The sequence below is a fragment of the Lathamus discolor genome, chromosome 4 (assembly GCF_037157495.1).
Source record: "Lathamus discolor isolate bLatDis1 chromosome 4, bLatDis1.hap1, whole genome shotgun sequence".
Lineage (NCBI taxonomy): Eukaryota > Metazoa > Chordata > Aves > Psittaciformes > Psittacidae > Lathamus > Lathamus discolor.
The window spans coordinates 6,315,771-6,328,152 of NC_088887.1; the positions used below are offsets into that span (position 1 = coordinate 6,315,771).

General features: G+C 42.4%; 1 protein-coding gene across 2 annotated transcripts in view; it reads right to left on the bottom strand.

Moving 5' to 3' along the window:
* The window catches only part of GSK3B (glycogen synthase kinase 3 beta), a 151,355-nt gene that overhangs the window by 34,807 nt on the left and 104,166 nt on the right, over positions 1-12,382 (bottom strand). For both annotated transcript variants that reach the window (XM_065676115.1, XM_065676116.1), the window contains exon 7: positions 6,529-6,626. In XM_065676115.1, the coding sequence (XP_065532187.1) occupies positions 6,529-6,626 (98 nt within the window). The remainder of the gene's footprint in view (positions 1-6,528; positions 6,627-12,382) is intronic.

Consider the following 12,382-nt stretch of genomic DNA (forward strand, 5'->3'; position numbering starts at 1 on the left):
TAGTTATTTGTAGTAGAAGACAGATGCTGCTCTGCTTCTCTTAGGACAAAACCTGAACAGAAAAGACTTCCCAAGTGTTTTCTTGAAAGTTTTCCTTTGACATTAATCTGTAAATGGATGAAGCTCCCCAGATAGTTTTTTATTCCAGGAACAGGTTCATGAAGGAAGGGTAATGATATGTGTATCAAGCAACTGGAGAAAAGCTACCATGTCCCAATAATGGCATCCTTACCAAACAAGAAGCAGAGACCTATGAACCTGGAATAAACCCTGAATTTGATTACAAATAAAGATCTTCTTTTTATGTTCTTCCAAGTAAATTTAAATAGGAGGAGGATATTCAGTTCCAAAAGACACCTTAGTTACACCCCAGTACCAAAGACAGCTGCTGTCCACACCTGGTTTCACTGTGCAAAACTGCACTGAGTTATTTATGACCATATCCACACCACTGAGCAGCACTGGAGGAAGAGGCAACCCCAACGGTCTCAATGAGCCCCAGCAGAATAAAAGCCGTTTCTGACAAGCCATCATTACTGCTAAATCTTGGCCCAAATGTAAAAATCAGTTAAAAGCACAGGGGCACCAAGGGTTCAGAAGCTCCAGTTGGTAATGACTGAACTAGAGAGGGGGGAAGGTGGTTATTTAAATTAGAAACCTCTAGAAAGCCAGGGTTAAATGGTGGTACAGTGATCTTCCCTGGGAAAACAGAACAAGTTTATGAGGAACCGTGCTCCAGGAAGTCTGGTGTGCATGGCTTACCAGATGGCATAATTAATACTTCCACAAACATGTCTGCACCTCTTCAGAAAGTTGGGAGAGGTGTGCCAAATAGTTATTGAGAAAATTCACAGTGTAGACATCTCGAGCAGTAAACATGGGTCAACTTTTGAAGTAATACGTCAAGAGGACTGTGGTAGAGAAGTAACTTACCCATTTTATATACACTTTCTTTCAAAACACTCTCTTGTCAAACCAAATGAAAGCCAACTAAATATAGAGATTTCTTCTATTCACAAACACGAGAGCAGCTATACATCAGGAAGAGGAAGAAACCCATTGTCACTGCTGACATGACTATAATTGCTCATCAACATTTTTACACTGCCTGCCTGCAAGCACTGGAAGTGAAAAACTACTTGAAGCACAGGAACAGCCAAGTTGTGATGTGGGGGGACATCAGGGGATTAAAATGCCAGGAGTCTTCCCTTAGGGGCGAGGAGGGAGGACCATGTGAAAACCTGCTGATGCAGGTCCACAGCACAGGACCACATCCAATAAAATGAAAGGTGTTCTCCTTTCTCCTGCTTATTCTCCCGGAAGAGACTGCTCCTCTCTCCCCATTAACTGCTGTGACTGAATTTGCTTTATTTCAAAAACTGAGCCCAAAATAGTACCTTGACATTTGAGCATGAGCCATATATTATAATTGCAGTTTATACTTAGCATCTGGCTCAGTAAAACTGTCAGAGACCAAAAAGTTACACATGGATAGGATTCCTGATACTATTGAGTTTGTCTTTTAATATCTTTTCTCCTCCTCTCCCCCCCAACCCAGAAAACTATAGGAAGATGATTTTATTTCCCCTAAATGAACATGAAACGCCAAGTTTTGGTGCAAGGAATAATCACTCAGTTCAGTAGGAACCAAAAAACCTAAAACAGACACCCCGCAACTCCTTTCCTCTCATTTTCACAAGTCAGTTGATGCATCTCATACAGCATATGGAAAAAACATTTCTGGTGAAGACAACACAAGGCAGATTGGCAGTTCCTGTCCTCCCTGTGTCCCAGGGCTGCTCACACAATTATTGCTGCTTCCTTCTGCTGACAGATGAGTCTTTATTTATTTTCAATGCTGAGGGGAGGAGGGGAAAGATACTAAACGGAACCTTTCAGAAGATATTAATTATCTTGGAAACAAAACCATTATGCTTCCAAGATTCCCTTTTTGCAAAGGGAATAACAAAGTAACCACTGCCTACAGGAATCGTGGTTTAAGATGCTTTAGTTTGGGGAGGGATACCCCAGCCAGTTTTAATTTGATCATTTCAGGGTGCTGTAGAGCTGGGGGTAGGCAGGAATGCCCCCAAGCTTTCACAGGGGGAATGGCAGGCCTGAAGACACCCCTGCTGCACTGCAAGCTGTGTGCACAAGGTCGGAGATATATGAAGGAGTCTGCCCCGACTGCCTCCCAAAAAAACCCCTCTCGTGGTCAAAGAGATCCTTCTTTCCAGCTGCATTCTGCTCAACTGAGCATACTTCTGAAGGGGATGTCACTCAAAAGCCAGCAGGGGCATGAATTTTCATGAATGTATTGGGTTACCCACTTGAGATATTCCCAGCAGTGGGATAACCTAACATCAGAATAGCTAGCAAGAGCTAAAAATAAGGAGGTAGAGTCACCATTCGAGATCAAACTTTGGAAAAAGCACAGCACATGATTTCTCTGCTGTAACAGCACAAGTATTCAAGAAGAATGTACTTGGGTTAAATTATTTCTTCAGATGGAACTCCAAGACAGTTATTTCCCCATATCGAGTATCATTTTGTCAGGGTAAGTGGTCAAAGATCAATCTCTCCCAGCCAGAGAACATCTGGAAAGGCTGTCTTTAAAGAAGTAAGAACAAGAGAAAAAGCAGATAAAGGGGCCACCTCTTGATCCACATGAACATGATGCTGTGGTTCTCAAGGGGCACAGTTTTTCAGAGCAGTCTGAAAATACGCCATAGGCCTGGAGAAGCTCCAGGTACAACTGGATGGGGAAGACCGTGCAGGACTGAAATGAAACTACATGAAGACTGCTGAAAGCAATTCAAAAATCTAACAAAAGCCAAGAGTGCTTCTGATACTGCAAGGGACTGCGGATGTTGGGCATGCAGCCTGCAGGAAGGACAAGCCGTACCGACTGACAAAGACCAAGAATTCTGTTTTCATAAACACAGCTACCAAGGGGATGTCACCAAGAACTGCACGAGAAGGAAGGACTAGTTTAATGCAATAGCATTTGGAAGTTACTCTCCAGCCTAACATAAAAAAACCCTCCATACCCAGGTGTAACATCCAAGTGCTGTGTTGTGAAATGAAGTCTGAATAATCAAAGCTGAGTAAGCAACTGAAGAGACAACTGGAAGATTTATGTTGGCTCAAGTTCTATGAGAGTGACTGTGACTCAGTCATCCTGAACTGACAGGAAGCAAGGGAAAAGTTTCTAAGCTGACCTCTCCTGCAGTGGAATCAAGTAAATTTAAGGGATGAAAATCATGTGTTTCCAAATGTGTGGATAAATATTTTACTACGGCCCTTTTGGGGAGTTTACTGCATTTTCTCTGCCCTTCAGTTTCACACAGTTCCAAGGAAAGTATCTGAAAAGAACAACTCCAAAGTAGTTATACAGCAGCTCACAGGTTCCAACCTGCAACCTACAAAGTTCACTGCCATTCTACAACTCTCGGATCCCACAGCTCTGCCTCTCCTACAGCCAGCTAGCGTTAAAGTAAGCCTGTGTAACATTAAAAGTTTTAAGTTCTATGGCAGCAAATGGAAGAGGTGGTCACCATCTGTAAAAACATTTTTAAAAATGAATCCTAAATAGAATTTAATACAACCTCATGTTTTATGCTGTGCCCAGGACTTCACATTTCTGGCAACTTTTATGCTGCAGAATTGGGTATGTCTTCAACTGTACTGAGGCTACAAAAGCATAAAGCTCCCCTTCAGTTTTCCTGTAGGTCCCCTTTAGGAACCAGAAGCATGCTATCAGGTCTTCCCGAAGCCTTCTCTACCCCAAGCTGAACCATCCCAGCTCTCTCAGTCTGTTTCCAGAGCAGAGCTGTTCCAGCCCTTGCAGCATCTCTGTGGCCTCCTCTGGACTCGCTCCAACAGCTCCATGTCCCTCTTGTGTTGTTGCCCCAGAGCTGGATCAGGACTGCAGGGGCGGGTGGGGGGGGTGTCTCCCCAGAGAGCAGCAGAGGGGGAGAATCCCCTCCCTCAATCTGCTGCTCACGCTCTGCGGGGGCAGCCCAGCACACAGCGGGGGCTTCCAGGCTCAAGCGCACACTGAAGCTGCTCATGTTCATTTTCTTATCAACCAACACCCCCAAGTCCTTCTCCGCAGGGCTGCTCTGAATCTCTTCTCTTCCCATCTTTAGCTGTGCCTGGGATTGCCCCAACCCAGGTGCAGGACTTTGCACTTTATAAGGTTGGCATCAGCCCACCTCATAAGCGTGTCAAGGTCCCTCTGAATCACATCCCTTCCCTCCAGCATATCAACCAAACCACGCAGCTCAGTGTCATCACAAACTTGCTGAGGGTGCATCAATCCCAGTGTCCATGTCACCAACGAAGATGTTGAACAAGATCGGTCCCAACAGTGACCCGAGGAACAGCACTCGTCACTGATATAACTTGGACATCAAGCCATTGATCATAATTCTGTGTGCAGCCATCCAGCCAATTCTTTATCCACCAGGTGGTCCATCCATCAAATCCATGCCCTTCCAGTTCAGAGAGAAGGATGTTGTGCCAGACTCAAATGCCTTCCACAAGTCCAGACAGATGCCATTAGTTGCTTTTCCCTTATCCACCAATGCTGTGACCCCACCACAGAAGAACATTCAGCTGATAACAGCTTCTAGCAAACTTTGAACCCAACCACAGCCTTTGCTTGGCAAGCATGTCAATAATGAGAGAACATCTAGTTTCTCATTATTTTACTGCCACATTGGGAAAATCAAAGCAGTGCTAGGGCAAAGCACTCTGGGTTTGCTGGTAAGTCCTCTCTACTCTCGGATTTCTGATCAAGCCACGGAAGGACTGACAGGAATTTCACCATTATATAAACAGTTGTAGTTATAAAAAAAATTATTGGATCTAATTCCTCAAGATTGCAGAGATTAATAAAGCAGCAAAACTGGACTTTTTGAACATGTTGGAAGGCAAACACCACAGATTCTTGCACAAACTCCTGAGAAACTCTGGCCACCTGAAGTGTCCACAGGGACCACCTCACATCTTGCAAAAGCAGTGTAGCAGAAAGCAGCACACTGCTCCAAGACACTTCTCAAAAGGATAAAAATGTCACTTATGCCACCATCGGCCCTATTTCTGAGAGTAACTCCTTATTTTCCACTTGTGTTTCCTATGTGAACTGACCTAACTTGGGCATGCTGAGCATACACTGGACAGAGAAGCAGTAATAAATCAAGAAATTCATAGAAGTAGGTGCAAGACATGGAACCTCTGGAGGAAAGTTGTTGACTGAAGGTTTTCCAGCAGGACAGACAGAAACCCTGTTTCTGTAAATAAAGCTAGGTTTACATTGTCAAAGGGTGGAGGATACATGGCAAGAGCCTAGAAAGGTCAGCACACACCCCATTGAGAACACAGAGCAGGCCACAGAAACACTGAGCCTCACCAGCCCATGCCCTCTGTGCAGGAGGAATGACCACTTGGTGTTAGGCCGGCTACGCACTGTAAGGCCAGCTACAAAGACACCAGCAGCTCTTCTAGTAACACAGACACCAGTAGGAAGTTCTACTCTTCTACTCGCATTTTGTTTTTGTGACGGTTTTCCATGCATGCCACACACAGATACACGCACCAAGATAGCGGTGAAGTGGCAAAACCAAGAAGGAAATTCTCTTAATACAGACCCCTTGTGGTGATGAAATCAATACAGCCAAACAGTGAGTGCACACATCTTGCCCTCTCTAATTCACCGTCTTCTAAAGTGCATAGTATGGATTCAGAGGAAAACCATATTGTGCTCTCTAGAAATCTTTCTGTCTTCATTGCAGAAATTGAAGGAGGTGGGGGAGACCAGGGTGCTGCAAAGTCAGGCACCAATCTTTTAAGCTATGAATTAGTCTTCCATGCCTCTAATTTGAGTATCACAGAATATTCACAGCTCACCAAACGAAACAATCAAGAAGTGTTTGGACACAAGTGATACGCAAATGTTATGTACTCTGAAACATTAGGCCTTTCCACTTGAAAAACAAGACTCTTCAGGTGGAAGATCTTTTTGCCCTATATTTCTTGATTCTGCATCTGCAAAAAGGAGTGCCCTGTCTCACCTCTCACCTCCAAGAGCTGGAAGGAAGGAAGAGAAGAAGCCTACGTATCTGTAACAAGGAGATCTAATAGCACTGTTTTCAAAGCCAAGTACCAACTGCATACAAAGGAAAAAGAGCCAGATTCTTAAAGAATTAAAATCACACATTAATAAATACTGGTTCAGTATGTAAGCACTATTTCCAAGCACACTGGAAGTGCAACTCTTTAAGACAGAAAAAAACCCCTGCATAGTTAAAAGATAATATATGATTATGCATGACTGCAAGAGGTGCAAACAAAGATCATCAAGGTCTCAAAAAAAGCACAAGAAGTGTTCTCAAACATGGTTTACATACAGCACCCTGTATAATGGTGACAGAATTTTGTATGTTGGCAAGTTTACACCAATGCATGCTTTCGTGCTGATTCCCAAGGAATAATGCAGTCAAAGCAACACTTAAAATTCCATACCTTGATTATTTCCACCAACTGATCCACACCACTGTCACCTGGAAAGATTGGTTGTCCTAGTAACAGTTCAGCCAATACACAGCCTGCTGACCACACATCTAAAAAAGGGAAAGCAGAGGAAAGGGAAAGGTATCAGTAAAAGGTACATATTAGGTAATTTCTATAAACCCCAGCAATTTTAAGCTACTTACTTTATTCTTTGCCATGTTTAATGGAGTATTTAACACAGCTAAAAATAAAACACATTCCTAGAAAAAAGAGACCTAGCATAAAGCAATGGTGAGCAGACTCAGAAATTAAACCATGAGACAACAAGAACTGGGGAAGAATGTTAAATGCCATCATGTACTGACATTAAAACTTACACATGTAGAGAAAAGATCTGAGAACATTCGCCATCTGAAAATTAGGAATTTTCCCAAACCCTGTGTTGTTTTTCAATCACTGATCAGACAATGGCTGATGTTTTTACTGTTTCTGACTGCTGAACAGACTCAATTTTTCATCCATCAGCAGATGAAACAGTGCTGCAAGTATCACTCGTATCCTGCAGTACATGATCTGGGAGACAGCCTCTCTCACTCACACTAAGACCTAATCTTTACGCTAATTCCATTTGCAGGGTTGGCTGGACAGCAAAACTGCAAGTCTCGATCAGGTCAACAGCATCCTCAAAAGAAGCCATCAACTAATGCTCATATGTACACCAAAAGCCACAAGCAGTCATTAGCAGCTGGTCCTTCACAGGAAGAAAACTTCCATAATCAATTACAGGTATATCTTACATAAAAATAAGACCATTACATACTACAACAGCAACTTAAGAATGTATCTAAATGTACTACAGAATATAGCATTTTAATTTTGAAACACAGCTCATTTAAATGAAAAATCTAATGAAGTAAATGCAGTAAGCACTGCGTAGTAGCAGATGTTTGTAAGGATCTGCTGGAACTGCACACTAAATACTGATATTTAAGTTGCTCAACACAGCAAAACTATTGCCCCTAGATGCAGAGATAACTGCTTCTCCAAAACCAGACTATTACGCTTTCTAAAAAGTCCTCATTTGTTCAATATATCTCTGAAGCCTTACACTAAAATCCAGCCTCAAACAAGCAACCAGTTTAATGGAAGATTTGTAAAGCCTACAATACTGTAATGCCCCAAACGAGAAAAGAGCAAAACCAGTCCCCCTCCATCTATCTTTCTTTGATTGCATTTGAAATCCTTGCCTACTTTTACAAGCTAACCTCTCCCCCCAAAACAACAGCATCATCAGCACTCAAACCCCAGAGAATTTACCTCCTGAGGCCTGTTCCAGCCTGAGATAACATTATGACAGAGATTCTTATTCCCCTACTGTATTTAAACTATGCCATTGGGGAGCATGACATACATAACACTGTCAGTAATGGTTAAAGGCCTGTGCAAAGAAAATGTCTCTGACAGTTCTCTAAACAGTCTATTATCACTTTGTCATAACCACTACAGACTGATGCAAAAAAATAACAATAATATTATTAATAATAAAAATAAAATCCAACAAGACACCCCCAAACTTTCAGAATATCAAGACTGATGATGAAATCTGTTAAAACAGGCTTTTCCTTCCCCCATTTCTAAATGAAAGAGACGGGCTATGCAAAAATACCTTCCCCTTTTCCCAAGAAAGATGCGGTTCAATTGGAACATACAGTGGACAAAAAGCACTGCTCATAACTGCAGCTTTCAACTGCTCATAACTGCAGCTTTCAAGATAATTCACTTTAGTGTCAAACAGATGCATTTTTACGTAATGCCTTAGCACAAATACTGCGTCAGGGTTTATCCTAAAACAACTTACAGTATGAACAGCAGTCAGAAATAATGCACAGTTTGAGTCTTGAGTATCAAAAAATCAAACATACCAGATTACGCGTTTTGATCTTTTAGTCATAGTTAATAAAAGCTGATATGGTCACAATGCGATCTCTTTCGGACAACAAAAGAACATTTAATTGTATTCGAATGCTAAACTAAGTTTCTCCCTGACAGCCCCAGCTGTTGGACCAATGCATGCAACAAAAACATGAAGCAAAGAATCACTTTGTATATCATCCCATGCCTACTGGGTTTATAGGAAATTATACAACAGTTCAACAGGTAGCACAGATTTCTTCACAAGTATTGAAGAAACAGTTTAAATGTACTAAGCAGTCAGAGTACTGTAACTCAGAAGACTATTTAAAGGCACCTTAAAGGGATTTGAAAGAGTGAAGTCCTTTACACTGAGTATACAAAACAAGCGGTACTCCAAAGCTATAATGATTATGCACAACTTCAACCCTTATTTTGCACTGAAAAAGAAACAATATACGGGAAGGAAAAGTATTTGTCAGAACATACTCTCAGTGTCAGCCCTGGGTTAGTGTAAATCAGCATTCGTAACTCACTCCCTCTACAAATGTTGAAACTATGCTAGCATGAGCTTTTTCAAATTAGACTGTGGCTTTTTAAAACTGTTTTAAATGACCTTCTGGTCTGGCTTCTCCATGAAGTTAGGTTTCTTCTGGCTTATCCATTCCCAGGCTCCCTAAATGCTTTTGCACTTCCCCAGTCAAGTCTGAAAGGCCGAAGACTCAAATCCATTACTGAAGCTTTGTAAAAACAGCAGGGAGAGCATGCATCAGTGTTGCTGCTGAGGACAGGAGGGCTCATCCCTGTGGGATGTGCCAGGCTCGCCCCCACTCTACCACACTGCAGCTGCCAACACGCTGAAGGATGCGCAGGTCCTTGCTCAAGCAAGAACAGCAGAGAGTACATGAGACAGATGAGGGTATCATAGGGGGACAAAGGAGAAAAAGAAAGAATGGAGGCCATGAGGGAAGTGGTGGGGATGTCTAAGGAATACCTGCTGCATTTGTGATGGGTTTAAACCATCAAACTTGCAACTCATCCACTGGAAATCTGTGTAGGTTTTCCTCGTGCAATGACACTTTCCAAATTGGGTAACCTAACTCCTTATTAAAAGCCTACTTAATTTTCCTTGCTACCACTTTAAACACACACTGAAATAAGCTACAGGCATTCTAAAACTCCCAACTTTTTTTTCCAGGATTGTAATTTCACCAACTTCCAAATTAGGACTTGGGCAACATTCCCTGGGCAAGGAAGTGAACAAACCCCTGAAGCATCCTCAACAAACGCCAAAGAGCAGAGGCTAACTGCAGCAGCTCCAAGCACGGACAGCAACAAAACACCATTTACATAGGTGTTTCTACAGCTCCCGTGAAATACGTAGAATAAGCAAGCAACTGGGAAATTGCACCTCTGCAGAACTTGATGGAATTTATGGCACTGTCTTTAAAAGGACTAAAATTTGGGTGTAGGATGGTAACATTTTTCTCAAGCTTGACATAAACAATGTGCTACATTCTATATTTAAAGACACATTACTTAAGAGAAGTGATAAGGTAGTTCATATCAGGTTTTGATAGCTTCTTTCCAGACCCTTTTCTGCCTTAGCACAGTCACAGCTGAAATTATTATAGGTTAATAATCTTTCAGAGCAAGCTTGTGGTGCAACTACCTACTCCCATGGTTGTGAACTATTTCTTTTTAATGTGTGCAATTTAATTTAGGAAAAATATGACTATCATTTGCGTGCTTTAAACTAATTTTAAACAAGGTAAGAGAGAACCCTAAACATTGATTTGTTCATTGAAAGCAACTTAACAAATCATCCTTAAGCCAAACTAGTTGGAACAATGGGAAATTTTAGGAGAAAATGCTGAAAGCTATTAACTTTAGTAGAAGAAAGTAGGCAAGGCTACTTTCTCCATATCTTCAGCGAGATGTAGTCTAAACAATATGGACAGTAAATGCAACTGCCAGCCAAAAGCAACCTTCAAATAAGCTTACTTCAGATAGCTTTCACACACTCTAACAGCAGCTTATGCCACCTCTTTCGTAGACTGAAGAACGCTTAGAGAAATACCATCGTGATGTGGCCTATCTGCACTAATTTAAGCACACAAATTCACGGGGCCTGTTACTCTACAAAACTTAAGTTTCTATTACTTTCTTGATCGTCACAATTGTTAGGTGGATATTAATTTGTCTAATAATATAATTAGTGCAATGCCCTGGCTTTTGAATGCTGTTCCAGCATTAGAGAAGGTAACAAAAGGAAACTTCTCTTTCGTTCAGGAAGAGGTGTCCAGCAGGACGATCTGCAAAATACACTCCTTAGCTTTAATTCTACGAGTGGACAATGGCCATTTCCAGTTGTCTGGGACAGAATAACCTATCTGCCAGTTTCATTTTTGTGATTTCAGATTTTGCCTTTCCAAGCTGAGAAGCTGGCCCTCTTCGTCATGGCATGAGCACCATTCATTGTATTGCATTCCAGCTCCTCTAACCTGTTATCTGGAGAAGGACAGAAGAAGGAAAGAAAGGAGGGAAGGAAGTTGAGCGTGCTCTTATCTCTTTAGTACAATTATAAACTTACCTGTATCTGACCCATTATTGGCCATGTTTACCTATGTTTATTTTCCCTCATCTATTTGTGTCGCTATTCCTTGGTCTTGATGCAATTCCTCCATTTTGGAGACAACTCAAAGTTACTGCTCTGGAAACTGCAGACACAAACTAGCAGGGAAGAAATCAGGAGTCAGAAAAGCAGCCCTATGAGGTCACCAAATGCCAGAGCCCAAAGTGCTCTTTACTGCTGCTTGTTTGGAACTCTTTCTGGGGTGTCAGAACAAGAACAGAGTTCTGGATTATGGGCACACACACGACATCAGTGCATGTTCTGCACATTGAGCAACCACAGATCATGGAGATAGAATTAGACTGAAACCTGAAAATGCTTGGAAAGCCATGCTTGTTCCAGTGTTTGGAACAAAAGCTATACACACGTATCTCTATTCTGCAATGAAGAGATGGAACTACAACAAGTGACAGAATAATTCAGTAAATTAACACACATGCTTATTTTCAGCGCTGGAAGTTGCCATCCGAGACAGAGAGAAACCCTTTTCACTGTTTGGTGACAGGTTCTGAACACACCTCGTGATGGTTCTTCCCCAAGAAAGCCTGAGACAGACCAACTACGCACGCCTCCAGAGGAGCTCCTGCTCCAGACTGCTGAGATGAAATACTCTCTCCCTCCATCTAAGTGCTCGCTAGGAAAGTGAATGAATAACTTCATGATACCTATTTTTGGACACCCCAAGAAAAGCCAGTAATACATCCACACAGATCAATCTTTCCCTGCCAGTGGCTATAAATGTTCCCTCTGGAACTCTCTCAACTCCCGCCAGCACAGGGACACAGAAACACAAGGAGACCAGCAGACTTTTATTAGCTAAAAGCAGTGCCACGTTCTAGTGAGCCCTCCCTTGCCCCATCACTAACCTAGTAAAACAATGCACGTTATGGATGTAAAGCTTAACTGTGCAGCTTCTTTTTAGACAAGAAGATCACGTAGCAACAGAAACATCTGCACCCACCCCTGCTCCAGCGCCTATGTTTGTCCCAGAACACTGTAGGGGAATGTGGGCAGCTATCCCATAGTTCTTTTAGCAGGCAGCAGCACCCATATGACCAGTGCAGCCAGCAGCATGCTAGCAACATACTCTGGGATGGCATAACACACGCACAGACCTACAAGGAAGAAGCTGCAGCCAAAATGCTGTCAAGGGATAGCCAAAGGGCTTGGTTTGTAAAAAAACCCTCCTGCAAATGAGCTGCTGGAACAAAACTGCGTGCCATGCCCAGCAAACCAGAGGGACACGCACACACTTGCAGAATTCCTAGTCAAACGTGAATGAAGGCTCAAGCTATAAAGGCACCCAACTGACATGATTGC